The sequence below is a fragment of the Cataglyphis hispanica genome, chromosome 17 (assembly GCF_021464435.1).
Source record: "Cataglyphis hispanica isolate Lineage 1 chromosome 17, ULB_Chis1_1.0, whole genome shotgun sequence".
Classification (NCBI taxonomy): Eukaryota; Metazoa; Arthropoda; class Insecta; order Hymenoptera; family Formicidae; genus Cataglyphis; species Cataglyphis hispanica.
Genome location: NC_065970.1, coordinates 789,790 through 816,637, shown reverse-complemented (window position 1 = coordinate 816,637; position 26,848 = coordinate 789,790). Strand labels below are relative to the sequence as shown.

Here is a 26,848-nt window from a genome sequence, read left to right as displayed (position 1 = left end):
GATGATCGACGCTATAAAAGTGGCGATGGAGATGTCTAAAGTCTCTGTCACTTTAAAATGTCGCGCGCCGCTGCATGTGGGTCCTTTTGGCCGTCTCAGATTGTGCTCTTAATATTTGTATTAATGTCATTATCATTGACGTTGCGGCGAGCAAATGCAAATCCATTGCCGGATCTCACGCAGGAGTACCAGAATTTGATAGCTGAGAGTTCGACGATTAATTCGACGGATAATTCAACAGATAATTCGACGGATACTGCGGCCAACACAGACGTGTAATTTTTTCTAAAAAAAATATATATACGTAAAATATATAAAAATATAAAAAATATGTTTTTTAATACATTTTTGAAAATTTTATCACAAAAAAAGAAAAAACGAGATTTGCATTACATTATACATATTACTATAAATATCTCTTGTCGTTTTCAGATACGTGATAAAAGCTGTAGTCTACGAAATTGGAATTCTTACAGATACAGATAACGCAACGACTAGCGAAAGCACCGAAAGGTAATACGATGTTCTTTTTTATCTTTCACACGTTAATAAAAAATGATTGTTTCATATAACAAATGTATAATTTCAATTATTTTTACATCTTGCAGACACGAAAGAGTCGATATATCGCTGTACGATCCACCGCATCAGAAAGACGAATTCTCCTAATCGTAATAATGAATCTTTTTATCTCAAAGCGAATGTTGTAGTTACAAAATTTATGAAGATTAGAAACGAGAAACAAAATGACAAATCACTTTACTGTAAAGATTGCGTATATGGAACGACGATATTTTCAGTAGATGTATGTATGTACATTAGTAAATTACTGATTATGTATTGTATAAGATTGCAATGTAAAGATGTATAAAGCGCAAAGTGTAATAATATGATGTGCATGCAATTTATAAAAATTTCGATGTCAAACTTATATAATGCTGCGAGACGAGCGCTTTGGGATTTAGAATAAAGTTTTATTATTTTATCATTTAATTATGAACAATATATTTTGTGTACAACGCTATAAACACATTGCTGCTGCAAAACCTGCGAGGCAGAAGAAAGTCGCGGAACAATCAGGTAACATAATTCGCAGAATGATAGATATACGTAGTAAGTTAGCTCGGTCGGAGAGCATGCGCAATACACATATTAGTTTCTGCATTTTAACGCTATTTATTTGTGGAAGATCTTCGTGAAAGACTTTAACAGTCGTTTAAACGTACGTAAAAATCTTTTCTTTCTCTTTTTTTTATTGGAATGCAATAAGCGCGCAAGTTCGACAGCTCCGATTAATAATACGGTATAGTGTACAAATTTCGACCAAATATTACGACAAAAGGTAATAAAAATATTCTCGATTCTCTCTTTTCTTTCTTGTGTTCTGCTCATATCGCATCGTTAAACTAACGTACATTCAATTACGACAGTAGGCACTGCACCTAAGTACCTTTGCCTTATCGAAGGAATAAGCAAAAGCACCAGTTCGTGGAGAATACCAGTCTTACATAGTATCAAACAGCATTACAGTTCTCTACAACTCTCTTTTTTTATGTTTCTCTCCTCCACATTTCTATAATGTACAAATGTATATAGAGTACTAAATGTCCCATGAAAAATCAATCAAACGTGAGTGGATTCCGGCGAAATTTATAACGTCTCCTCTCTCTTTTTGTCATGGTGCTCTATAAATTGCCTGTAAAAATCGCAATATTGCGATTCATCCTTGTCGTGTGCATTCTTTGCTTTCTTTTTTTTTTTTTTTTATTTTGATAGAGACCAGTTACCTACGTATAAATAACAATTTACGAAACTCTTAATAATAACCGTAAAATATATGTGGGGTAGGGGAAGGGGCCCTCATTTTCGCGAGGAATACTCATAAATGTTAACCATTCGGAGAGAAAAAGGGATGGAGTGGGGAAATATGTACCTATTTATAATAAACATCAAATTATTTACTATAGTTGAGCGTGTCAATCATTTTCGGCATTTCAGATTTATTCGAAGAGAAATACCCTGCAGCGGGACTGCAGTGTGCGCCCAGCTTCAACGTTTTCTTAAAGCATAATTAACATGGTGTCTAATAAAAAATAGAGAAGGCGTAATATGCTTCCGATCGTTCTCACGTACTTGATTCGATACTGATATGATTTTCTCTTCCTATTGCCATAGGTCATATCTAACATAGGCAGGGGAACACGTCATTTCATTTAGCGTCTTTAGACACGGACATGGAATCAGCAGTATCGGCGGACGTGTTTTTCAGAGAAGTTGCTGCTACTGTAACTTGATGTTCAATCGACGGCTTTGCTTTCTCTATGGCGTCCTCCGTGACGTCCTTTATGTTTTCGATCTTCTCTTCACTCTTAAAATTTCTAGAATTAACAATACAAATTTACAATATATTCAATTTACATTATATTCTAATCTCGTCAAAGCCAGATGCTTGTATAAATACCTGTTATCCGGCAATTTATTAAAATTGATATTCTCGTCCGCGGAGATCACCCTGTTCTCATCGATTTTACAGCTGCTGCTGCTGCTGCTGGGATTAGTTTCCATAGCTGGTAAATCCGTTCCGATCACTTGATTACTTATGCAGTCTCTGCTTTTTTCGCCACTCTCTTCAAAGCTTTCGCTAAAAGCAATATCCTTTTCTATTAATTTTGTAGCCGTCATTTGTGATGCCGTTTTCAGCTCGTCGCATATCGTCTTTTTATCGTTTGCAGTGTTCTCTATACTCAATGTATTCTCAAAATTTTCAAAATTGGCCCAACCAGTGGATTCCACTGGCTCTGATGACGCCACATCCCACGGATTAACTGGTGGAAGTACCGTACCGGTATTCAGTGGCTCGGTATTATCCCATGCTGAAATTTCACGAAATTTGTAATTAATTATTTCGATAGAATAATTAAACAATAGCTGAAAATATCAGCTAATGTAGAAATCTTTGAAACATACGATCAGTTGTGTCGACCTCCATGTGCACGTCACGCGGATCTTCGTCATCCTCGTCCGACGAACTGGAGTCTTGATGTTGTTGCTTAGAGTGCCAATCTCGCTTATCCACTACGGTCTGGAACGTGAGTTCGCCCTCGTCGCCCCATTCTAGGCCGCTACCACAATCCTCAAGCCCGGCTTTTTGTTTTTGTTGGCACAGCTTTAAACAGAAGATTCATTTTCTAGTTCGGTTTCGAAGATAACATAACATGTGCCTTATTCGATACCTAAATAGATATTTACCTTATTGAACATCTCTTCCCGCTTGTCGAGATCTTCTTCACTGAGATTAAAGGCCAACGTTGTTAATTGGTCAACTGGATTACTATAATATTATATTTCTTAAAGAAAAGTGAAAGAAAAATGACAATGATAATACTATGTCGCGCTCTCTTTACATATGCGCTTTCTTGACTCCAGTAAGCTCTACGATTGCCCCCTCCCCCCCACCCTAGTAGTGTTATTACTTTTTTAACAATATAAAAACTAAATTTTTTACATATAAGTATAATACACTTACTGAAGCGCATCGTCACCATCATTAAACTCGTCGTCGTGAAATCCGAAGTTTTCGATGAATGGAGGCGTTATTTGTTGACCCTGATAATTGGAGTACATCTAATACCAAGAATATCGCACAATAAATCAAGAAGAATATATAATAGTTTATATATCAATATATATATGTTAATTGCTAACCTGTTGGACGTATATTTCTTGTGAGTAAGGATTAAAATCATCTGGATTTTCCTCAGAGCTCATCAGGTACAATGGAGTTCGATCGCCCTAAAAGTCCCATTGTAATTAAAATTAACTTTTAATAAAATTTTAATTCTCCATAGGGACGATTCATTTGCAATGTGATGTAGAAATAAAATAAATAGTATATATAGAATATATTACATTAACGCATACCATCATCACAGTTTGATGAATTTTATTAATCTCCATCAATTGTGTATTCACAAGATTTTCCCATTTACTAAGACACTCAGGTGACAAATTGTTCTTCAAAAAGCTGGCCAGTATATTACTTTTTTCACACTGGGTAACAATATTATTTGCGATATTTATTAAATGTCCCATATAACCCTGACGAACACCATTTTCCTTGGTTCTGTAACCGAATTACAACATTAGAATTTTTCTTATACTATTTCGCAAAAATTATTATTTTTGACAATCTTACTGTTTACTCTCGTTTTTGTCCCATGCTTCTAAAATCCTTTCTATTAATTTGCACTTGATAAATATCTAAAAATGCGATTGAGTTATTTAATGTTTTCCATACAATAAGAGTCATGCAACTTACATTATTATAAATAATATCATTATCCCGATGTCCACAATTAATAGCTAAGGCCAGGCACTGTTGAACTTGTGTGTGTAGGAAATTATTCCATGTATATTTGAAAAACAGATCCTGTGATATTTAGAATATAAATAAGTAAAACAAGGTGACGAAATAACAACAATACTACTTAAAATGTGTGCTTGTAACATAGTCTTACCAATAATGTTTGGAATGTTCCCAAATTTGCTAAACTTTCATGGATCTTTAAATTTTCCGTCGATAATAATGCACTTAACAACTTTGCTACATGCAAACGAGTATTTCCTAATGGACAGTCTAAAAGTCCAATGGTTGTTTTTACGGCAGGTTTCTGTGTAACAGATATTTGGTGATTCTTAAAATATAAATATACAATAACCTATTCTATTAATAATTATGTCTCTAGAGATAATATACATATACATAAAAATAATATACATATACATATTTACATATATTGTATTTTAAATAACATATAACATTTTTTTATAGAAAAATGTTGAAAACAGTTCTCTTACATATGGTGGATCCAGAAGAAGTTTGTGAAGATGTTCCAAATATGGTAAAATAGCGTTTGAAATTTTAATACGTTGCTCATTATCCGCGATTTCATCGCCATTACCATGTATGTCTCCTTCATTTGACACACTGAAAAGAATTTAGATTATATATTGTGCTTTATATTATCTTTAAAATGCAATCATTGATGTCATAAAATATTTTCGTCATACTTGCTAGCTTTTTGACCTAGAAGTACCAAAAGCACTTGTATTCCACCAACAATACTAGTTTCTACTTTTTCTCCAGTCAGAATAGTTTCTAATAATAGGCTCACAGTTTCTCCTCTGTAATAGAACATTCTTTGTTTGAATATTTATGTAAAACTTATAATAATTATTTGTACATTTACAGGTATACTCACGATTCTAAAGTATTTAAAATAGGATCAGGATCAGTACGCTCTGTAGATGTACGTTGATTTTCTCTAGCCACTGCCACCATGTCACAAAGTAACTGTGCTGCATTGGCATGTTTGGCTGATTCTGAAGTAGGTGCTAACAACTTTACCAATCTCTGCACTAAATGTTGACTATCTAACCACTATCAAAGATACATACACATGTAAATAGCAGATATAAAAAAAAAGTACAAATATATATTAATTACAAAAAAAAGTACAAAAAAATATCTTACATTCAATATGTTTTGACGCATATCACTGCCTTCAACCTGAGTAACAAGTTTCAGTACTAGATCCATAATAGCAGAAGTTTCTAAATGTTGCAATAGTAAATCTACGCATCTCTGGCGACTTTTAAGAAATTCTAAAACCTGTAAGCATGTGAACTGATAGGAATACCAATTCTGGAATGGATGGAAATATAGGATGGATAAGTATATGGAGAGAGATAACATAGGAGAAAGGCAAGAGAAAAATAATTTATTATTTGACTAATATTTGCTAATAGCTTGAAATTAATCTCATCAGCTTTCATATCAAAATCATAAAAAAAAATCGTTATAATTCAAAATGTACATACACGCACACAACTAATTCATCTAAATTATATAAATTCATAATATTTCCTTTATATATAAATAAAAAATATATATATGATTACCTGATCACTTTTACGAGCAACAAGCACTCCAATAGTTTTACTGAAAAATGATGCAAGTAGTGGATTTAGAGGCTGATCAGTATCTATGAAAGAATATAATTTTGCCAAAAGTGCCTCATCACCTATAAAAAAATTTCAGGATGCACATTTACAAAATTTACTTAATTTTTTAAATAAGTAAGTATTCTCTCATTTGTATAAAGAATAATAAAGCATTTCTAGTACCTGCCAATTTCTCATTCAACGTAGGCACATCACATGTAAGCAACTCGCAAGCGACGTTAGGATACTTGTAACGCCAACGTTCCTCAATGTCCGTGGATGGTTCTTTAGTGGCTAATGTCACTAATTCTTCCATAACGGCAGGCCTCGTAAGACTGTCAATTACACATTGTGATAATTTTTGTCATAACAAATACACTATACCTAAATGAGTTTGACGCAAACTTGAATCTGAAGAGAACACAAATATTTCCACTTACTACTCCACCAACTTTTTATTCTGACTCTTGCATTCCTGTAGGATGTCCTCCTCGTCCATCAATTCATGTAGCGTGACATCCTGCAACCGTGAGTAACGACATTAGATACCGTCCGATGACAATGATGTGGGAGGGAGAAAGAGGGCGAAAGAGGGGAGAACTTTTTTCCTAGTCGAGAGAACGAAAGGGAAAAATGCTCGGGGAAACTTGCCTCCTTGTTGAGCAATGCCTCTATATGCGGCGATGACACGTAATTATTCGTCCAGAACATGATGCGGTTGATTATTGCCCGTGGGCTGAAAATTTCTAAGATACCGCGTCGCGATTTATCGAGAAGCTTGGCACGAACGTCCGACTCGCATCGGCGTGACGCGGGAACGCGCGTACGAGGAAGAAAGAATGTAACACGTCGCGAGAGCTCGAACGGCTAACATCGCACGTACGCGTATATCAGTCCCTGCCGATTCTCTTCCGTCGTGTCGCGCGCGCGAGTCACCGTCGTGTCCCCTATTGTCGTCTCTCCGAGCCACTTCCTCGCGATCGCCACTACTCTCTTTCGATCGTAGCTCGTTTGTGACTCACGCGATCTAGACTACTGCTGCGAGATGTTTTACGACAAAATGTATGTACGTATAGTCTACTTGTTCCAGCTCGAAATTCCAGATTTGCTCCCAAATCTGAAGTAACGAAGCAACGTGAAGCGTGAAACGAGCGCGGTTGGACGCTCTCGAGCGCGAACAGGCGCGCAAGCGCAGAACGCAGCCACGAACGGGGAGCGCGAAAACTCGCATCACTCTTTTTGTCTCAGAAGCAACCTGTGATTGCAATTTATGTAAAATTCTCTCTATATTTAAAACGGAATAGTTGTATACATATTTAGATATTGGAGAAAGAAAAAAGGAAAGAAAAAGATATGAGATGCGACTGAAAAGCGAGCTATTTCAATTGCACTTTTTTGCACCTTATACATTTAATGACATTTGTATATTTTAGCTTGAAAAGAGAAAAAATACAAAATGTCAAATGATATAATTGTAATTTATATGTTATTATATTGAATAAATATAATTGGGTATGAAAAATGTAGATATGACAGAAGACAAATATTTTCATTCGATTGCCTATCTCGATAACTTTGTACGCCATGCTCGACTAGTTGTTCAAGAGCGGTACCAAGTAGGATTACGTGTTTTCTTATTCTTTCGAGCCACGTCAAAAGACGTCAAATTCAAAAAAATGGCAAGTAGAAATTATCCTTTTTTTTAAATATATCGATAATTTCTTTTATTAGAACTCTTATAAAATCAGAAGAGAGGTTACTTCAAGTTGTGTATAACCTAAAAAAATTAAATAGTCTTTATATCAAGTGTCGAAATAAATAAATGAATAAGAAAAAAAATAAAATGAATTAAATTTACGCGTTTCTTTTTATATTCTAATCAGTTTCAACTGTTTAATGAGTTTAGGTTGAAATTGAGTCAATGACGAGATACGTTTCGCCGGTGAATCCAGCTGTTTTTCCGCTACTGGCAGTGGTACTGTTAGGCATTGGAATATTTTTCACAGCTTGGTTCTTTGTATACGAAGTTACGAGCACTAAATTCACACGAGATATATTCAAGGAGCTCTTAATATCCTTGGTCGCAGCGATATTCTCTGGCTTTGGAGTGTTATTTCTGTTACTCTGGGTTGGCATTTACGTATAGCTATAGGTAAAGTAATATTATAAAACTGTTTTTACTGTGGAGATATTCATGTTTATTATTAGCATGAAATATAAAAATTGTATCACATTTGTAACGTTTCTGTTTCAGCTTAAGTTAATTGATTGGAAATAATAAATTACTTGATATGATACTCAAGTAAGCTGAGAAAAAAGATTCTATTTGTAAGATTTTATCATCGTTGTTTAAATAAACACAACCATGAATATTTCTTGCGCATAAATTTATTTGTTCTTTATCACAATGAAGGCATAAAAGTTTGTAGCATAGGTACACAATTTTTGTTGCACCTTGACAAAATAAAGGCTAGCGTTTGTTTTTTCATAAACGCAAGTCGCGAGCGTGATTAATCTAATCATGCAATAATATATAATAATAACAATCTTGTGTGAAAAGAATTATCATCTATTTCCACATTTGAACAATGTGCAATAATTACTGTATCTTCATTAAACATATGCTTTTTTATTATAAATATTTCTTTATGTAAAATGATTTTCCTTTCATTCCACTGCAATCAGAAGATGGAATTCATTATCGAATTAATAATCTTTTATATTCTTCGATACTGGCAAGAGTTGTAAATGAATTCCATTTTCACCGGATAGTAAGAGATATTTTATAAGAAAACAGAATATTGCAACACACTTTCTCTAAAACAAAGTGCAAGAGGAGTAGTTTTCAACCAGCCAGACCAGCTTTCTGTCGACATCTCTGCATCAGCGCCCTTAGCATAAATTGTCTACGCGACAATTGTCGGACTTGCTTTAAGAATGCATCCAGATCTATAATGCCGGATCGCAGTCCCTCGGCAAGATAATAAATAGCATCCTCTGTGGCTGCTTCTTCGGCGAAAGCATTTAGCATTCTAAAAATGGAGAGTGTGATGTTATAATCGACCATATTCATTAATTATTCCTTTGCAACTAAACCTCTAATGGATTTTTAGTTACAGCTATCATATCAAATTAAAAATATTTAAATAAAATAAAATATTTAAATAAAATAAAATATTTAAATAATTTAAATAAATTTATTTTAATATTTATTATTATTATATTTATATATTATTTTATTACTTTACTTTATACAAATACACTTACTGTTTATATAACGGCGCTATGGTAGTAACAGCTTCGTCAACATCTATTGATTGATTATCAGACAGTTTAGCAATCTCTTTCTCCAATTCTGCTTCCTTATCCTGCAAGATATTTACGTTTTTCTCAAGTTCCTGCTTCTCTCTCCTGAGTTTCTCAAACAAATCTGTCAAGTGCGACGACCCGCTCGTCAATTCTTGCTGCGTTCGCCGCAGTGTCTCTAGTTCCGCTTGTAGCTGCGAGAATTGCTCCTTGAGTCGGCGTCGGAGTTTATCTTCTACCGCAGACAGGAGAGACGCTCTTATGTGTTCCTCCGTAATTGTACCAGAGCTACCAGAGCCTGATTGTATTGTCGGTGACTTGAGAAAATTATTTATATCTTTAATTAATCTCATGTAATCTCAAATGGATTATTAGCTATTAATGAGTCTAATAACAATTGCAGATATTTAATTTGCATTATACAAATACATAGACTAAGATAAATGATCACAATTGTAGTACCGGCTGTGTGGCTGGTGGATAAGATGGATATGGGCCGTTGTATCCTTGTGTCGGATAGCTGGGAGTAGTTCCAGGATAAGAACCATAAGAACCTGGATATGGGAATCCTCCAGATGCTGTAGATGGATATGGTGGATACACATTGCTGCCGCCAGAGTATTGAGAACTTGGTGGATATGGCGGAAAACCGGAATTCGATACATTTCCACTACCAGGTACAGGCATAAATGCTGTAGGAAAGATTTACAAGAAATATATTAGATTAAAATAAAAAAGTAAAAGTTTGTCATTACATAAGTAAAGTATATTTACGTTGAACAGGATATGGTGTAGAACTCTGTTGCATTTCTGATCTTGACTTGGCATAAACCGGAGGTTGATCCCCAAAGGTAACAATCATAACTTGAATTAAAGCAAGCAAATCTGAGTTGTGCTGTAAAATAGAGTATAATAAATATATACCAGATGATTATGCAATTTCAGTAAGTGACAGAATAAATCTACTCACAGGTACCCAGTCATGAAGATACGGTAAATAGATTTTACCATTGTGATCTACAAACATACTGACTTTAATTTGCATATCTGCCGTTGGCTTGACATAGCACATGGGTGCATTGTTGGGATGTGTGTCCATTAGCCATATGCAGATCGGAATATTGTAACAAGTACCTATATAGAAATAAACAAATAAATGAATAATAATATTTAATAAGCATAAAATTCATGAGACTATTAAAAAAAGACAAGAAAAAAAGATTACCTTTATAAACAACAGGTATAGTTCCTTGTAAGTTGAGCAACTCTTTGCGCGAGCCATCATTGAAGACTGAAATTGAACAGTAAATTTCATTAAACTAGTATTGTTACATATTCCAAATCAGCATCAACAATTTTACTCACTGAAAGGTTCAATCTCAAAAACCAATCCTTTGTAAAGGTTTAAGACACTCACTACATGCTTCTTTGTTATATCTGGATTTTGATACTGGAAGATAAGACCTCTTTTTACATTACAAAATCATTGCAACAATAATTATAAAATCATTATCGATGACGATTAAATCAAAAGTTAGGTACGTGAGTTTCTGTACCTTAGACAAACCCTGTCTGATCCTTCCCTCGTCCAGCGGTGTCATCTTCACCATTTAGCGTAGCTAAATCAAGATAGCGAGGAATTTCGCTGGCGCTATCAAATATATGTAATCACGTTTCTCGACTTGCAGTTTTAAATGATCTAATCAGCACGTAATCATCGAGTGCCGCGTTCGTGTTTGCGTTATCGCTGAGTGACGTAGGAGTTCCGTACGGACGATGGGAACAAAGATCCGAATTATTCACTGATCTGTCATTCGAAATGTTATGAAGGAATCATATATATGTAAAGATACATACACATACCACATACCATCATGCAACATACAGTTAATTCGATCACTGACTATGCGACTTGAGAGAAAGTGGACCACGAGACGAAACGGACAATCTCCAATAGATTGCGTTTGGAAAAATTTGTAAACGCGCCAAAATATATATTATAAGTGGACATCGATGTTTTCCACTTTCGGCATTTTCAATTTTCGATTCGAACATGCTATTTATCACGTTATGGTTATTTGATGAAATGTGAAGAAATTTAAAGAGATATAAATATCCACAGAGAATATATCATCTCTCGATGACATATGAAATGATAAATATATATTAGCTGTCAGACCATTAATTTAATATTGAATTACTGGCTGCGCGAATACACACTTTCGAATAACTAAGGTGATTCATGGTTTCACATATTATTTTATATATTTGCCAATAAATAATTATGCATTAATCAATTACATATAATTTCAGAATCCATACATAATTTTCTAAAAATATTTTTAGAAAATTTGTCATTTATGTTTACTAAATTCAAATTAATACTTTTTCTTCTTTGGAGTCTGTTGTGATTTTGTGTTTAAAAATATTTTGAAATTTTTCTGATTCTCTCGTGTTTCTTGTCATTCTTTCGAAAGAAAAATATCTTATTACTAATATTCCATCTATTCAGTATTATTTAACACATCTTTTGAGCACCTAGTATACTCATATATACTGTGGATACGAAATAATTAACTCAATTTCCGATTGAGCAGGTTATGTTGAAGAAATCGCGCTCAACGCGCGATTGTTGCTCCTTCTCCTTGAATTCAGAGAACATTCGGATGTAATCAAAGTATATATTATATATTTCGCGCAACGTATATTCTAGGAACTCTCTTGGTCAAGAATATCAAGTTCCAGCGCGACGACGTGGCAATGTCGTCCGGACGCGCGTATGTCAGTTACGACTTCGAAGAAGGCTAAATCAGGAAGACGTTGATCGGTCTCGCCGAATGACCAGCGCGTCACGTGCTGTAATTATGAGTCTCTTCAAAAATTTTTTAATATTTCGAGTAACTCTGTTTCCTTTACCTTTAAGACATTCTTTCCTTTTTAAAGAGACAAGTTTGAAACAACTTCCTTGAGATGAACTGGGTCTAGAATTATTTTTTCATATATCTTGATGATAGCAAAATAAAATATCAGTCATGTTCATAAAGCTAACATTCATATTATTAATAAGTTTATGAAGCAATTTATAGTGATACAAGTGAATTAATTATTTAATTGACTATTTGTAAGTAATTATTGGCTATTTAATAATTAATTAGACTAAGACTGCAATTGTGTGTTAAAATTAGTTTTAGAGTTTTAGAGACGCATTTATGTTCACAATCAATTGATTTGTTATAAAACTTTGTTTAGATTTTCTATATTCAAACAAAATATTAAACATAAAAAATATTATAAATTATTAATAAAAATTATTTTTTTTTTAACTTGATTTTTAACTTTATAGTTTTTTAATAAAATCTATATTGTAGGAAAATAATTTTGAAAGATTAGAATCAGAAAGTACAAGTTGATAATCTTGTATAACTTTATCATATATTGTTTGTCTGCATAATAAATTTCTATATATCAAATAATATGTTTAATTTACATGTAGATAACAACAATCAGTAATCAATCTTCATTTTTTATTGCAGATGTTTTTAATCCATAAATGATTGTGACTTTCAGAAGATATTTCTGTTTCTGAAATTACTTCCTGAAATTATGAATGCAATCATGTAAAATTTAGAGTCAGACAAGAGGAAGATGACGCCGCATTTTACAGCTTTGACTTCAGTGCGGAAGCGATGTCTGATTGTACTCTTATTAGTTCTGGTACCTTGCGCGATTCTGAATCTGCTGATGCCTTCGGACATGCGAGAGGAGGCTATATTGCAGAACAGCATTGCGGAGTTGCAAGCCAAGCTAGAGCATTTGCATGCCAAATACATTGGCAGCCAGGAGGAAATAAATTTATTATCCCATCAACTATTACAACTGGTTGAGAACAATCACATTCTGCCAGATTTGCAACTACTCATCAATAATGGTACCTCTAATATTACCAGTATCAAATTGCCTTCAATTTACAACTTTCTGCCGCATTTTCTCAACGATCCAAATAGCCTGCGTCCGGCGTTTGTGCAAAGCAAGGGTAGATCAGGCGTGAGTATGGTGTTAGGGGTACCAACGGTGAAGCGCGAGGTTCAATCCTATCTTATGGCAACTCTAAAAAACTTATTGGATCGCATGAACGCCGCGGAAACTGCAGACACGCTGATTATCGTTTTAGTGGCTGAAGTGAGTAAAATCATCAATTATAAAATAATTCATTATTCTATTTGCATTTTGAGAGATTGGATGTAATAAATTAACAAACAATATATATTATACATTTTCTTTGCAGACAGACATGGACTATGTAACATATGTTGCAAAGCAAATTGAAGTCCAGTAAGTTTATGCAATTGGATTCAATTTTTATTTTATTTATTTTATTTCTTTAACTTTCAAATTGATGCAATATCTATTTTATAGTGTCTTCTCTCGATTATTTTAGATTTCCGAACGAATGCGAAGCTGGCGTGATTGATGTGATATCGCCATCATCATCCTTTTATCCGGATTTGTCGAAATTGCGCGATACCCTCGGCGATGATCATCAACGTGTCGTATGGCGATCCAAACAGAACCTGGACTTTGCGTTCCTCATGTCTTACGCTCAGACTAAAGGCATGTTTTATGTGCAACTGGAAGACGATATTTTGGCCAAGAAGAACTTTGTAACTACTATGAAAACATTTGCATTGCAGAAGATTGGCACAAAGGAGAATTGGTTTGTCCTCGATTTCTGTCAGCTCGGGTTTATCGGTATGGCATTATCACATATTTTACAATGGTAATAAATGTTGAATGGATATTGCAAATTACATTAATATAGGGAAACTGTTCAAATGTGTGGAATTGCCTTGGTTGATCCAATTCTTTTTAATGTTTCACAATGACAAACCTGTTGATTGGTTATTGGATCACTTGATATCGACAAAAGTCTGCAGTCTTGATAAAGATAGTGTAAGTATAAATAATAAAAAACGAAAGCCATTTAATAAGCTAATTATTCAAAATGGTTTTTTTCAACAGAAACACTGCAAAATGGCTAAAGCAGAATTGTGGGTACATTATAAGCCCTCTCTCTTTCAACACATAGGAACACACTCTTCTTTAAAGGGCAAAGTGCAAAAACTCAAGGTAACATTGATTAGTTATATCTTTGACGATGAAAAAAAGGTATAATTACAATAAAACAAATTGTAATTATATGTTGATTTACATTTATTTAGGACAAGCAATTTGGAAAGATAACGCTGTTCTATGCTCATGAGAATCCTGAGGCGACTGTAGAAACTCAAATCAAACCTTACAAACAGTATACTTTGCAAAAAGCATACAAAGGCGAATCGTTCTTCTGGGGTTTGCTGCCACAGCCAGGAGATCATCTAAAGTTTAAATTTTCACATCCTATTTTTATAAAAAAGTAATTTGATAAGATAGTAGATTTTTTTATTTTAGATCAAAATCAGATGATTATAATGTTTTCTTGTGCACAGGTACTTATTTAGAAGTGGAAATCCTGAACATCCATCTGATAGATTTTACAATACAACAGTGGAAGTACTCTCCGAGATGTCTTTATTGTTAGATAGGAATAGCAATGATGTGACGGAGGATGGCTATGTTATTATAGGTAACAAGGGAAATCCTATATGTCTGTATTTTGTAATTTAACAAAAGAGTTTTTTTAAAGAATTGTTAAAGAATATATTATTGGATTAGGTAAATTTGACGTGCTTGGCGTTGCTGAAGGGACCGTGGATCGAAGATTGGGTAGAATATCAGTGCTTCGTTTAACTATACACAGTGAGAGCGAAAATTGGGCCATTTTATCCGAGGTAAAAATTCCCGATAATATTACTATAGGATTATAATATATATTAATTTTTATTCTGAAAATATATAATTTTCTTAACTAGATTCACATAGTAGAGGATCAACCTAGCTGACTAAAGAATGAAGATTCTCGAATGTTGTTTCGATACCACCTGCATGGTTAGCGTAAGCGACTGGTTTTATAAATATTTATTATTTTTCTATTTTCTATTTTGCTATCACGCATGTTACATTGAGTGGAGCAATATAGCAGTTATTATTTCAATACCGTCCATTACACAAGAAATGTGTGTGTATGTTTTCAACTGAAGCAAATTTTTCTATGGTCTAATATTTTGTATGGCTTTTTTTTAAGTTTATACATGGTGTGCTAAAAAGCGCAAATATTCAGGTGGTAATATATATATAGCGATTTCTTTTTTGATATTCATACTTCCGGTTTAGTGAATGAATATAATAGCACATGTTGAATCTCTCGGATCTTTTAGTATAAGAGTGTTTTCTGTGTGTTTTCAGCTTTCTGTAAGATTGTTTTAATTTTTAGACAATTTATTTAATCGAAACTGTACCTGCATTATCCACATGTTTTGATTCGCTCTTGATATTTGTATAGAAATCTTTTGCGTACAAGGTTCAGGGATCACATTTAGATGAATGTGACTGTTTACATTGAAAAAATGATACTTAGAATCTAATGCGCGGCGCAAAATGTAACACTAGACAAGTGTGCAAGCGTTGAGTATATGACAAGATATATATGGGAATTATCTGTAAAAAAAAAAGCAAACTCTTTATAAAGCGAGATATACTTACTTATATATAATCCACGCGATTATGTGCAATGTGTGTACACAAGTCTGTAATTTATTATTGTCAAACGACGTTAACGTCGATTCAAACGTTTGTTGATGTCTGACAAACGGTGATATTAAGACTATATTCTTCTAATATATGTACAATTATTTATTTCGCGTATCTTTCTTTATATATATATATATATATATGTAGTGTGTGTGTGTGTACACACACACACATATATACACATATATACTCCTATACATGATAATAATAAAAATATATTTTTGTGACAAAAAATGTTTTTGTATTACAGTTTATGAGACTTATTAAGATTTCGATTAAAAGCTGGGTTGTTGAATTAGATAAATAGATACTATCCCAGAAAGTTACAAATCTGTCTCAGTTATGTTCTCAGGGAAACTAATGCTCTATATGGTTTGGGAGCGGACGTGACACCGTCTACAAAATCTTGCGTGGAAGGTCGTGGCTCACCGGGAATTACGGAGAAGCTGAACGCCTGCAGCAAAGTGGCTGTTATTATGAAGATGTTACTCTTAGCTAATATCTCACCTAAGCAACGGCGTCTGCCTATAAAATGTAAAAAAATTATTTTACATTTGATTATATCATAATATTGTATAAGTGTTGTATAATAGTGCAAAAAAGAAAGATAGATATATACCGATGCTGAAAGGAAAATATTTTTCGGGCGTGACGACATTGCCGCTATTATCAAGGAATCTCTCCGGCCGAAAATTTTCCGGATCACTCCAAGATTCATCCATGAGCATGTTATTGAAATTCACAATGAGCATCGTGTCCTAAGAAGAGATAATTACGATTTATTTTCACTTTTCTTCAAATCATAAAATGTGTTAATTTTTTTATCTAATGATTTAATATTTTGTGATTACTTTGGGTATCTTATGGCCCACAATAGAAGTGTCTTTCAATGCTCTATGCGGAACATTCAAAGTACGACCCATGAACATTCTTAGAGATTCCAGGACAACAGCTTGGATGTATGGCATTCTGAAAAACAAAGATCAATATTTTATACGTATGAAAGAATTTTTATTTGTGCGTAAAATTAATATTTTTGCGCATTCAGAATCTGCATGTGAATGTTATTCGCAGATTTCGGTTACCTTGATCTGTCGGCTAATGTGGGAAATCTGTCACGACCAAGAACTTTATCTATTTCTTCGTGTGCTTTCTTTTGAACTTGCGGGAACAGTATCAAGTACAAGAATGTGAAACCAAGCGCTTTCGAAGTTGTCTCGGAGCCCGCTATGAAGAGATCGATACAGATCGCCAACAACTGTGATTCTGAAAAATTTATTTTTTCTTATTGTATAATACTATTCTTACGATATTAACAATTTTATTTCTTATTAACTGTACTTTTGAATACCTGAGAACGTGTCGCTGCAATCTTTCGAATTCAGCATAGTCAGATAGACGTCTATCAAATCTCGCGGCGCGTTTGATACGAATGTATTTTTATGATTGTGCAATTCCTCCTGTGAAAGGGGATTATTAATCTTCAACAATTAATCTCAAGCATTGAGATACTTGTTTGTCCAATGATATATTGATTTACAATAATATAATGTTTGCTCACTTTCAGGAATGCCCACATTTCTTCATGCGTTTGTAGAAATGATTTGTAGCCGGACAGTTCCGGCGCGATGAAGCGTAACAACGGGAAATGGCTGAAAGGCGCACCGATTATATCGATTTCTCTCAAGAGTTTTGAGAGATTTCGCTGTAAGTATATAACTTCTTTGTCGCCAGTATCATATCTGTGAAAATCGAAAATCATTGACATTAAGAATCAATCCATTTTTTAAATTTTCTTTTTTTAGACTAAAGATTCACGAAAGAACAAGAAAACAATTCGAATAATTGATACGGACCTTTTACCGGCCATCATTCTCCAAATAGAGTTCAATATGGTCACACCGAAAGCGTCGTGCATAGATATGATCATTTCTGCTGATTGAGAGACTTTTCTGACTTCCGCATAATCTTCAGCTTTCATGTATAAATCTGCTATTGTCCAAGGTTTATGATTGGAAATCTTATTATTGATTGTATTGTCGTCGCATAGTTTCGATTTATTTAGATTGTTCTTGGAGTCTTTCTGCAGCTTGTATATCTGTCCGGTATTGTTGTCCATCGTCAATTTTCGGATATCGGTGATCTCATAATTATGGCCGTCTCGAAGCAGCTTCTTGAAGTGCTCCACCAGCTTCAGTGCCTCGTCTTCGATAATTGTGGCCATACTGGTACGACCGAAGCCAAATTCTCGTAGATGTCGCAAAACGAATCGTCGTTGCTCTATCCACAACCGCTCGTCTACGACGACGAGACCTGGAGCATCATTATTTTTTGATATTCCAAAAAGAATTTAATTTAATTTTTTTTTTTCAGATAATTACCACGTCTAGCGCCAAAAGTTCTGGCTTCGAACAGGGGTCCGATTGGTCTGCCATCGCAATCTTCGTTAGTCAGCATCGCTCGTACACTCTCTAAGTCATTCAAAACGACAATGCGATCTTTACCGATCTTTAGACCGACCACTGGGCCATACTTCTTGCAGAGCGTTGAGCAGGTCTTGAAGAGATATCCGGTTTCCTGACGGATACGCGCCACTTCCAACGCACATCCCAAAATAGGCCACCATCTTGGACCTGATGAAGAATGTTAATCATAATTCAAGAAAAAAAAACCAAAATTTTGAAAAAGGAATTAGTCGTTTACCTGGTGGGTACCCTTTTGGTTTGTGGCAGCCTAAGTATAGCAACAGCAGTATCAGTACTAGCAATAATATTGCCGTGATGAACATTCTATAAATTTAATCTACAACATATTAATAAAAAATATATTCAAAAGTGTATTAGGAAAATATATATGAAACTATATATAAAAAATATATATTCGACATAGAAAAACTTTAAATTTGCAAAAAAATATAAATTCTAAAGAGAGAGAATATATATGTTTCTGGCTCATTTTTTTTCAATTTGCTTAAATATTAAATTCATGTAGTCGGTATTTGTGGCCGGATGTTCACATGTACACATATTCAATAATAAATGTATGTATATATATATATATAACAAACGTCAAACGAGTCTTGGGAAGAAAGTGAAACATTCGTGATACTCTCATGAGAGAAAGTTGCATACGGAAGAATCGACGCGTAACTCGCGCAAATGCGTGAAATCATTATCCCATAACTGGTTGCGTAATCGATGTACATTTAACAGCATTTCATTGCAGCGTACACAAAGTAATTATTCGTGGTCGCTTTCGAATTCCCTATCTCGGTCATATCTACTTTGGAATTTGTCGATGCACTCGGAGTAACATTATTGCGACGCGCACAATATAGATCGATTCGAAACTATTGCAATATCGTAATTATTGCAATATTGTAATTATTGCAAAAATTTATGCACGTATATATTTTAATTTAAATATTTTGCATTTTATTTGTAAGTTACGCGAAAAAATATATTAAACAATTTTAAACCGTTTTTTTTTAACTGAAATATAACTGAAATATAAATCGCATAGATATTACGTTTTTTTATATTACATGATAAAAATTATAACTAAACAAATAAATTTTAAGAAAAAAATGAATTAAACCGTTTTTTTAAACAATACCGGCATTTTTAAAACAATAACATAGAAAATTTTCTATAACTGAAGTACATGTATAATAATGTAATTTGATACAATGACTCGTTCTGTAATACCCATTCTTATAATTTTTAGACTATTAAATTTTATTGATTATTTATTTTAGTCAATGAGCAGTTATCTTAAATATCAAATAAGAGAAAGCATACTTTACAACGCTTGAGTATATCCCGAAAAAAAATTTTGTCACCGGAAGAGAAGTTGGCGATACCGATGTGCCGCTCTCTCCCTTTCTCGAATCCTTGAATTTATCTTACCTTGTACCTGGAGAAATTTTCTTGTCCGTTGTATGAGCGGGACTGGCCGTGGACCAACGTTCGGTCCGCTTTTAAATGCCCCTCTGTCTCGTGCATTTCTCCGATGCATATTTATTATGTGAGCACATAAAAACAATATAAAACGATATTTAAGCGGCTCCCTAATTCACTTTATCTGGCTTAACGGGAAAATGATAAATTTCAGGAAAGATTCGTAAAACAAAATCTCGGCAATACAAAATTTAATAATTACAAAGACATGTTATTTTTTTAAGATATTTGAAGCTTCGACATAAAAAAGAGAAGATAAATTAGAGAATATATTAGAAATTGTATAAGAGATTTTAAAACAATTTGATAAGGACTTTAAGGATTAATAACTATGTAAAAATTTTATTTTTAGAAAAGAGAAGACGAATTTATGATATTGAATTTTACAATACGCATCGTTTTATCTTTTTTTTTTTTTGTTTAGCAGATATTCTGATATGCGCAATTCATTGTTCTGTTACCTCTAGAATATTTAGCCAATAGAATCGATATCGGTTTAACTATGAAAATTAAATCGTGATTTTAAATTTATTTATTAATAATTTATCTCAGATATTGGAAAGCACATCTACTATGTGAATCAGGAAAAAATGCGCGCACATTGTTTATTCTTTACATGTTCTAATTCTATTCTAATAACAGTCAGACTTAAGGGGATAATATGTATGTAATAAAAGATAAAAGCGGATTATATTTAACAAAACTTTATTTTCTTATTCTACAGTGATAGTCGTTTCATTAGATACGCCATTCTCTTCTGGATTTTCTTGCTCTTGTTCATAATGCAATGGTAATCTATCTCCCCATTGACTGCTTCTCGCGCAACGGTATATATGCCTGGCGATAAAAAATTAATGTAATTGTTGTATAAATTCGAATATGATGAGATTTAATGTCGGTACATACCTTCCATATTTGTATTTTGTAAAGATTTCTTCTTTCAGTTCACCATTAGCGAGACACATGCGACAGATTACGTGATTAGAACGTTTCAGCACTGGTCGCACAATCCTTGGCCACTGCTCGTCATTCTCGGGTCGTTTATCTGCAAAGAAAAAAATCTTAATTGAAAATTTTGCATTTATAAGATTTAAATATTATTATATAATATCTCAGTGAAACTTTCGCAATTCCTGTCGAAGTGATTGTATTTGATAACAATTTTTCTCTCTCTTTTTTTTTTTTTTCTTTTTTTACATACCTTTCTTTAACACGACATAGGAATATAATTGCGATTTGTGTTCTTTGCCACCCAGAAATTGCAATGGATGATACAAAACACTGAAGTTGCATGGAGTATTATCTATGGCGCGTCGCGGACATTTTAAATCATGTGGGCACTAAAAAAAAATATATATAACTGATGCCCTGCGTTCGGAGTTGTTTGAACCTTTATCTATTTGATACTCACAGGTGAGAAAACATGAACAAATTGTGATTCTTTTCTATATTTTGAGTTTGCATATCTGAGGATGAAATCTCGTGCTTCATTCACTAGCTTTCAGAAAAGAATAAAAATGAGAATTCTATGAGCAAAATATAAATATAATCAAGAAAAAAAATTAAATTTTTATATTTTGAGCAAATCTACCGTGAAACCTGCATTGGTTCCTTCTTCTACAATGATTAAATATTTTTCTGTCTTCTTCCAAAGCTTTAATATCGTTTCAAGACGAAATTGCTGACTCGGCAACTCAAATAAAGAATATGTACTCATTACAATATCGTAGGTAGGCTAGAAATAATGCAGATATCTCAAATTATACATTTAGTTTAAATAAAAATTCATTTTATAATTATTTTTGTAAATAATATTCTTACATTCATAGATGCTGGGAAAAACTGGCGATAGAATATCTCTTTGATTTTGGGCTTAGCAGCTTTCACTAATCTTTCTGATAATTCAATCATGGATTCCGATGTTTCGACGCAAAAGTATTCTTTTAGCGAATCTGACCAAATTTCAGATGCTGCCCTATGTAACAATTTTTATTTTATATAGATGCATATTAAATTTTATATTTTATAATAATTTAGGTGTTTCAAATCACAATTGACTTTTATACTCACCATGTATTTGTACCAATTCCAGAGCCAAAATCAAAGAATGTCTCAGGCCTAAAATCCTTGTCACGTGTTTTAATCTCATTCAAGATTTTATGCGAAACTGCATGATTTTGCACACTTTTGGCAACCAGATATGTTAGACAGGTAAGTTTATCAAAGTTAATTGGTTGCCAGTTATAAACATGTTGCTTCAAAATATTCCTGGCTCTTACATTTTTATTGAAATCTATATCTTCCACAGATATTTTTTCATCATGATTATTAGCATTCAAATGTTTCTCTACTTTCTGTAATTTTGTTAGTAACTCAGACTGTTCTAATGGTGGGTAGCGTTGAGTTAAGTATTGACATAACTTTTTTGCGCTTTCATTAATTTCCTTCAAGTTTATACTTTTTTCTACAAACATTATGAAATAATGTATATATGGATTAGTATATTTAAATGTTTTATAAATATTTTATTTATTTCATATAAGTAAAATTATATGTAATCAAAATACCTTTTAAAATTGTTTGTATCTCCTTTGAAGCCCATATTGGAAACATTGGTGTTCTAGGCTTAATGATACCTGGATGATGTCTATATTTAATCTCATTATTAGAGAATAAAGTAGATGTTGCATCGTCAAGTACAGCTTTTGGTTTTACTGAAAACTGAATACAGATCTCATTATCAAATCACAATTTCATTTAACATATCTAAATAAATAATATTAATTAATAAATATTGCATTATATTTACACAACGTGAGGATACAATTCTTGTGCATTGCATCTTTGATACAATTAGCTTCACCATATTTATACAATAAAAATTATCTCGGCAATATTAATGAGCGACGATTCGCATGTTCCTCATCTAAATACTCGAATGCCTATGAGAAATACAAGAGAAGTTTAATACACACATGCACAATATGCTGCTCACGTGGATTGCAAATTGTTTACAATGTTAAAATCCTGAGAAAAAAGTCTTATTCGCGACATCTGCCGATAGAACTCATATCTCGTAAGCAAAGACAAATTTGTAACATCTCGTAACTTATGACAAAGACAAAGATGCGAAAAAAGAATCTTGACAACCGCGCATGCATAACCTGTAAGTGTAAATACGTACAAACATGCGTCGTTCGCGGCGGATGTATGAAAACTCTAAAAATAACTTGTTACAATCCTATTCGCGTGTATGTCAACATACATTTAATTACTGTGGATACAGTGGATGCAGTGAATCGTTGCGTAAATTGATACTTCAAGCATGAAATTCGCGGAGCATCTGAGCGCTCACATTACACCGGAATGGAGAAAACAGTATATCAATTACGAGGTACGGAAAATTCCGTGTAGAAAATATTCTTACACTTAGTTAGTATTATTACAGTATACAGTATTATATATAAAGAATTTTATATATACATACATTTACAGTATATATACATACACACACACACACACACAGTTTAATAATATGTGAAAGCCACTTCAATGATGAATAGTAAACACAAAAATTATGAAAAAAATTTATTAAAATATGCATATTTTTATATAATAATATTATTATTATTATATTTGCAAAGTTTACATAACTAAATATCTTTAAACATTTAACATTTCTGATATTTTGTATACAATATTGAATCTTATTATATATGCAATAGGAAATGAAGGCTCTCCTATATGCTGCAGTGGAGCAGGCTCCATCGGCAGATGTAAGCGAAGCACATGTTTTGGAAAGTTACTTTAGCAAATTTGATGAGAAGTTTTTCCATTATTGTGACAAGGAGCTGGCCAAAATAAATACTTTCTATTCTGGTAAAGACTATATTAACATTTCAAATATTCGTATTAATTATATATATATATATATATATATATTTCTCTCTATTAAGAAATATTCTGTTATAATGCGTGATATATAATGCATTTAAGTAATATTGATTTTCATTTTTAGAAAAATTGGCAGAGGCTACACGTAGATTTTCCACGCTTAACAACGACCTAAGTGAGATTCTGTCAGTTTCTGAGGATGGCCAAAGTCGTAAGGCGCGCTATCGCCGCCATATCTTGCATAAAAAAACAGTATCGGCACGCAAATTACAGGAATTGAAATTGGCCTTCTCTGAATTCTATCTTTTCCTTATTTTGCTTCAAAACTACCAGAATTTAAATTTTACTGGATTCCGAAAAATTTTGAAGAAGCATGACAAAGTATGTAAGTTTGATCAACATTAGTTGTGCATAAATAATTAATTAATTTTAATAAAGTAAAAAGATTAGAAAAAAAGTTAAAATTTATTTTATGTGATCGGGAGACTGATTTATATGATATAATGATATTGTTTGTAGCTTTTGAATGTTGACATTGGCGCGAAATGGCGTGCAGAGCACGTCGATACGGCAGTTTTCCATACGCGTAAGGATATAGATAGACTTATCGCGGAGACCGAGGCTCTGGTAACTCGAGATCTAGAGCACGGTGATCGTCAACGAGCCATGAAGCGGCTCAGAGTGCCACCACTTGGAGAGCAACTCTCTCCGTGGATCACATTTAAAGTAGGCCTCTTCTCCGGCGCTTTTATCATACTTTTCATAGCTGTGATACTATCCGGTAAGCAGAATGCATTTTCCTTTTATCTCTGATATAGAGAATCTCTGGAGAATTATATTTTATTTTTTTTTATTTACGCTGCATTATACCGCTTCAGCTATGCGATACAAAAAGAAAGACAATTGGACAGTATTGTGTCGGATTTATCGTGGACCTCTTCTTATGATAGAATTCCTGTTTCTCATGGGAATCAACGTTTATGGCTGGAGATCTTCTGGCGTGAATCATGTGCTGATATTTGAGCTTGATCCACGCAATCACTTATCAGAACAGGTTTTGCAGATTAAATGAATATTTTATATGTCACGATCAAATCAATTTTCTGTTAACATTTTAGAATTAAAAATAGATTGTTGATATCGTGAGAGAGTCGAAGTTTATGATGTATGTATTTTCAGCACATCATTGAAATGGCAACGATACTTGGTCTGGTTTGGTCCATATCTATATTGGGTTTTCTATACAGCGATATGTTGGGTGTACCGCCATTTGTTCAACCAGTAAGATTATACTATTTCTGTTCATGACATTTATTTCCAAGTATACAGTTCTAAGAATTTAAATGCTATTCTATTGTTTAAGAAATCCATTTTAAAGCGCAACGATCAATCGATCGATTTTATAGCGCAAGAAATTCATTATTTTAAAAAATTGATTTCAGCTTTTTACAGGTGTTGTTTTATATACTATTAGCCCTGTTCCTGTTCAATCCTACCAAGACATTGCGATACGAGGCCAGATTTTGGACGTTACGCGTTATGGGTCGCATCTTTTGCGCGCCCTTCTTTTATGTGGGTTTTGCAGATTTCTGGCTCGCTGATCAACTCAATTCCCTTCACACAGTCTTCCTGGACTTTCAATATTTCATCTGCTTCTATTTCCAGAATTCTTCTTGGACCGACGTCACGGGTCAGTATAATTTGTATCATTATCTATAGTATATCTATATATACAAAACGAGTCTCTTACATTATATATATATCGTGACTTTTTGCAATATATTCTTTTACATTTTTTATTATATTTATTATTTTTAATCAATTTAAACATTTGATAAAATGTTTCAATTATTTCGTTTGAATAATTGTTTTAAATAAACAAGCTAATATCTATTTTATTTGCTATATATTTTAATAAAATCTTACTTATACTTATTTTTTTCTACAGTTCCTTACAATATTTATATTTCTTTTTTTTTAACAGATACAGAAACTTGTATAATGCGTGAATTGTCGATGAGACCATTTGTGGTTTGTTTACCGGCTTGGTTTCGATTTGCACAATGTTTAAGGCGTTATCGGGATACGAAAGAAGCTTTTCCGCATTTACTGAACGCAATCAAGTATGCAACGAGCTTCTTCGTCGTCATTTTCTCTTATCTGCACTTAACAAACAAGAGTAAGTCCTTTGCTTTTTCTAACATATCGAAAATATTGTTTATTTATCAAAATTGATTTTGTTCTTATAGAATACTATGCATTGTCTACTGAGAATCCTTACTTCTACTTGTGGCTCACAGTCAGTGTAGTAAGCTCTTGCTTCACGTACACATGGGACGTAAAATTAGATTGGGGTCTCTTTGACAGCAATCCTGGGGAGAACAAGTTTCTTAGGGAGGAGATAGTTTACTCGTCACCTGTATGTATGAAAAAAATTCTGTTATATGGCATTAGTAACATTAGTAAAAAGTTATTAAAAAGTTATTAGTAAAAAGTAACATTAATCTCTTGCGCTGCTAATTAGTTCACAGGCTACCCACATCATTTCTACATTTGGAACAAATAATAATTGTGTTACACACATCATTCCACCGCAAGAGGTTAACTGATTGATTTAACGATTAATTTATCGAATTCTTCTATTCTGTTCTACAGTATTATTACTATTTTGCGATGGTCGAAGATTTTATCTTGCGATTTGGATGGGCATTCTCCTTGTCCCTAACAGAGATGGGTTATGTCCACGCAGACCTTATGGTTTCCATAGTCGCTCCATTGGAAGTTTTCAGGTAAGTGCATGCTTTAAATTTATGCTTCAATCCGGAATGGAAGTGGAATGTGCAATTATTTGTCAGAATTGATGTGAGAAATATATTTGTCGAATTAGCTTAATGAATGCAAGTTATGAATTCTTATTGTTTTCTCATTATTTTTGATAATTAATATTTAAACTCGTGATGTGCATGCAATATGCAATTATTTGCATTACTACAAATTAC

General features: G+C 33.3%; 8 protein-coding genes across 19 annotated transcripts in view; 4 read left to right on the top strand and 4 right to left on the bottom strand.

Moving 5' to 3' along the window:
- Positions 1-32: 32 nt before the first annotated feature.
- On the top strand, positions 33-993 carry LOC126856119 (uncharacterized). Its single transcript, XM_050604345.1, has 3 exons — positions 33-275; positions 433-513; positions 609-993. The coding sequence occupies exons 1-3, from the start codon at positions 58-60 to the stop codon at positions 667-669; spliced, it is 360 nt and encodes a 119-aa protein (XP_050460302.1). The 5' UTR covers positions 33-57; the 3' UTR covers positions 670-993.
- Positions 954-7,285, bottom strand: LOC126856084 (serine/threonine-protein phosphatase 6 regulatory subunit 3). 2 transcript variants are annotated; one of them, XM_050604269.1, is made up of 18 exons: positions 6,655-7,285; positions 6,444-6,523; positions 6,187-6,338; positions 5,962-6,083; positions 5,534-5,704; positions 5,262-5,440; positions 5,071-5,184; positions 4,858-4,987; positions 4,518-4,670; positions 4,319-4,429; positions 4,196-4,260; positions 3,922-4,123; positions 3,706-3,792; positions 3,527-3,624; positions 3,250-3,289; positions 2,968-3,166; positions 2,462-2,873; positions 954-2,378 (listed from the first exon to the last, which is right to left on the bottom strand). In XM_050604269.1, the coding sequence occupies exons 1-18, from the start codon at positions 6,712-6,714 to the stop codon at positions 2,210-2,212; spliced, it is 2,544 nt and encodes an 847-aa protein (XP_050460226.1). In that variant the 5' UTR covers positions 6,715-7,285; the 3' UTR covers positions 954-2,209. The 2 variants fall into 2 exon arrangements, with proteins under 2 accessions (XP_050460226.1, XP_050460224.1); XM_050604267.1 differs by having other exon boundaries at positions 3,250-3,331; positions 6,655-7,282.
- Positions 7,286-7,515: 230 nt separating this feature from the next.
- Positions 7,516-8,378, top strand: LOC126856118 (transmembrane protein 258). The gene is made up of 3 exons (XM_050604344.1): positions 7,516-7,682; positions 7,910-8,155; positions 8,258-8,378. Exons 1-2 carry the CDS (start codon positions 7,518-7,520, stop codon positions 8,147-8,149), a joined length of 405 nt encoding a protein of 134 aa, XP_050460301.1. The 5' UTR covers positions 7,516-7,517; the 3' UTR covers positions 8,150-8,155; positions 8,258-8,378.
- Positions 8,376-11,186, bottom strand: LOC126856104 (tumor susceptibility gene 101 protein). The gene is made up of 8 exons (XM_050604311.1): positions 10,866-11,186; positions 10,675-10,759; positions 10,535-10,600; positions 10,280-10,443; positions 10,084-10,204; positions 9,772-10,001; positions 9,271-9,626; positions 8,376-9,035 (listed from the first exon to the last, which is right to left on the bottom strand). Exons 1-8 carry the CDS (start codon positions 10,917-10,919, stop codon positions 8,849-8,851), a joined length of 1,263 nt encoding a protein of 420 aa, XP_050460268.1. The 5' UTR covers positions 10,920-11,186; the 3' UTR covers positions 8,376-8,848.
- A 341-nt stretch (positions 11,187-11,527) lies between these two features.
- On the top strand, positions 11,528-15,407 carry LOC126856093 (alpha-1,3-mannosyl-glycoprotein 4-beta-N-acetylglucosaminyltransferase B). 3 transcript variants are annotated; one of them, XM_050604295.1, is made up of 11 exons: positions 11,528-11,544; positions 12,023-12,167; positions 12,843-13,488; positions 13,595-13,641; positions 13,748-14,058; positions 14,129-14,259; positions 14,329-14,436; positions 14,529-14,722; positions 14,796-14,932; positions 15,022-15,137; positions 15,219-15,407. In XM_050604295.1, the coding sequence occupies exons 3-11, from the start codon at positions 12,955-12,957 to the stop codon at positions 15,246-15,248; spliced, it is 1,608 nt and encodes a 535-aa protein (XP_050460252.1). In that variant the 5' UTR covers positions 11,528-11,544; positions 12,023-12,167; positions 12,843-12,954; the 3' UTR covers positions 15,249-15,407. The 3 variants fall into 3 exon arrangements, with proteins under 3 accessions (XP_050460252.1, XP_050460251.1, XP_050460250.1); XM_050604294.1 differs by lacking the exon at positions 11,528-11,544 and adding an exon at positions 12,253-12,430 and having other exon boundaries at positions 11,777-12,167; XM_050604293.1 differs by lacking the exon at positions 11,528-11,544 and having other exon boundaries at positions 11,777-12,167.
- Positions 15,408-16,080: 673 nt separating this feature from the next.
- Positions 16,081-19,957, bottom strand: LOC126856092 (probable cytochrome P450 303a1). Its single transcript, XM_050604292.1, has 11 exons — positions 19,905-19,957; positions 18,700-18,798; positions 18,378-18,629; positions 17,853-18,309; positions 17,558-17,738; positions 17,348-17,456; positions 17,082-17,262; positions 16,848-16,965; positions 16,616-16,754; positions 16,167-16,521; positions 16,081-16,115 (listed from the first exon to the last, which is right to left on the bottom strand). Exons 2-10 carry the CDS (start codon positions 18,782-18,784, stop codon positions 16,337-16,339), a joined length of 1,707 nt encoding a protein of 568 aa, XP_050460249.1. The 5' UTR covers positions 18,785-18,798; positions 19,905-19,957; the 3' UTR covers positions 16,081-16,115; positions 16,167-16,336.
- A 686-nt stretch (positions 19,958-20,643) lies between these two features.
- The window catches only part of LOC126856102 (methyltransferase-like protein 17, mitochondrial), a 15,429-nt gene continuing 9,224 nt past the window's right edge, over positions 20,644-26,848 (bottom strand). Inside the window, exons 1-10 of one of the 4 annotated variants that reach the window (XM_050604309.1) lie at positions 23,221-23,349; positions 22,765-22,897; positions 22,523-22,676; positions 22,026-22,419; positions 21,777-21,930; positions 21,547-21,690; positions 21,367-21,453; positions 21,157-21,295; positions 20,862-21,000; positions 20,644-20,792 (exon numbers count right to left, since the gene is read on the bottom strand). In XM_050604309.1, coding sequence (XP_050460266.1) covers positions 20,669-20,792; positions 20,862-21,000; positions 21,157-21,295; positions 21,367-21,453; positions 21,547-21,690; positions 21,777-21,930; positions 22,026-22,419; positions 22,523-22,676; positions 22,765-22,821 — 1,392 coding nt within the window. In that variant the 5' untranslated portion in view covers positions 22,822-22,897; positions 23,221-23,349 and the 3' untranslated portion in view covers positions 20,644-20,668. The other 3 variants (XM_050604307.1, XM_050604306.1, XM_050604308.1) reach the window with 3 other exon arrangements.
- The window catches only part of LOC126856091 (xenotropic and polytropic retrovirus receptor 1-like), a 4,983-nt gene continuing 1,336 nt past the window's right edge, over positions 23,202-26,848 (top strand). For 4 of the 6 annotated variants that reach the window (XR_007688328.1, XM_050604287.1, XM_050604288.1 and 1 more), the window contains exons 1-10: positions 23,202-23,349; positions 23,681-23,834; positions 23,974-24,230; positions 24,369-24,630; positions 24,728-24,903; positions 25,029-25,130; positions 25,302-25,539; positions 25,834-26,028; positions 26,099-26,268; positions 26,505-26,638. Coding sequence is in view for 5 of the 6 variants with exons in the window: in XM_050604287.1 (XP_050460244.1) it covers positions 23,281-23,349; positions 23,681-23,834; positions 23,974-24,230; positions 24,369-24,630; positions 24,728-24,903; positions 25,029-25,130; positions 25,302-25,539; positions 25,834-26,028; positions 26,099-26,268; positions 26,505-26,638 (1,757 nt within the window). In the remaining variant the exon portion in view is untranslated. Of the gene's footprint in view, positions 23,350-23,680; positions 23,835-23,973; positions 24,235-24,368; positions 24,631-24,727; positions 24,904-25,028; positions 25,131-25,301; positions 25,540-25,833; positions 26,029-26,098; positions 26,269-26,373; positions 26,639-26,848 lie in introns of those variants that run through there. The other 2 variants (XM_050604290.1, XM_050604291.1) reach the window with 2 other exon arrangements.

What these genes read in the sequence shown, in the direction of transcription:
- LOC126856093 (XM_050604295.1), top strand. Translation starts at nt 12,955, where the DNA reads ATGACGCCGCATTTTACAGCTTTGACTTCAGTGCGGAAGCGATGTCTG. An exon ending in GCAAAGCAAATTGAAGTCCA is followed by an intron (nt 13,642 to 13,747) that starts GTAAGTTTATGC and finishes CGATTATTTTAG; the next exon opens with ATTTCCGAACGAATGCGAAG. An exon ending in GCAGTCTTGATAAAGATAGT is followed by an intron (nt 14,260 to 14,328) that starts GTAAGTATAAAT and finishes TTTTTTCAACAG; the next exon opens with AAACACTGCAAAATGGCTAA.
- LOC126856104 (XM_050604311.1), bottom strand. Translation starts at nt 10,919, where the DNA reads ATGGTGAAGATGACACCGCTGGACGAGGGAAGGATCAGACAGGGTTTG. An exon ending in ATCTTCATGACTGGGTACCT is followed by an intron (nt 10,205 to 10,279) that starts GTGAGTAGATTT and finishes TCTATTTTACAG; the next exon opens with CACAACTCAGATTTGCTTGC. An exon ending in ATCCACCAGCCACACAGCCG is followed by an intron (nt 9,627 to 9,771) that starts GTACTACAATTG and finishes AATTTTCTCAAG; the next exon opens with TCACCGACAATACAATCAGG.
- LOC126856092 (XM_050604292.1), bottom strand. Translation starts at nt 18,784, where the DNA reads ATGTTCATCACGGCAATATTATTGCTAGTACTGATACTGCTGTTGCTA. An exon ending in TTGCAGCGACACGTTCTCAG is followed by an intron (nt 17,263 to 17,347) that starts GTATTCAAAAGT and finishes TAAATTTTTCAG; the next exon opens with AATCACAGTTGTTGGCGATC. An exon ending in TGGGCCATAAGATACCCAAA is followed by an intron (nt 16,755 to 16,847) that starts GTAATCACAAAA and finishes ATCTCTTCTTAG; the next exon opens with GACACGATGCTCATTGTGAA.
- LOC126856119 (XM_050604345.1), top strand. Translation starts at nt 58, where the DNA reads ATGTCGCGCGCCGCTGCATGTGGGTCCTTTTGGCCGTCTCAGATTGTG. An exon ending in ACTGCGGCCAACACAGACGT is followed by an intron (nt 276 to 432) that starts GTAATTTTTTCT and finishes TGTCGTTTTCAG; the next exon opens with ATACGTGATAAAAGCTGTAG. An exon ending in ACTAGCGAAAGCACCGAAAG is followed by an intron (nt 514 to 608) that starts GTAATACGATGT and finishes TACATCTTGCAG; the next exon opens with ACACGAAAGAGTCGATATAT.
- LOC126856084 (XM_050604267.1), bottom strand. Translation starts at nt 6,714, where the DNA reads ATGTTCTGGACGAATAATTACGTGTCATCGCCGCATATAGAGGCATTG. An exon ending in TTGCTCGTAAAAGTGATCAG is followed by an intron (nt 5,705 to 5,961) that starts GTAATCATATAT and finishes CATCCATTCCAG; the next exon opens with AATTGGTATTCCTATCAGTT. An exon ending in GGGAAGAGATGTTCAATAAG is followed by an intron (nt 3,167 to 3,249) that starts GTAAATATCTAT and finishes TTCTGTTTAAAG; the next exon opens with CTGTGCCAACAAAAACAAAA.
- LOC126856118 (XM_050604344.1), top strand. Translation starts at nt 7,518, where the DNA reads ATGAAAAATGTAGATATGACAGAAGACAAATATTTTCATTCGATTGCC. An exon ending in ACGTCAAATTCAAAAAAATG is followed by an intron (nt 7,683 to 7,909) that starts GCAAGTAGAAAT and finishes TAATGAGTTTAG; the next exon opens with GTTGAAATTGAGTCAATGAC.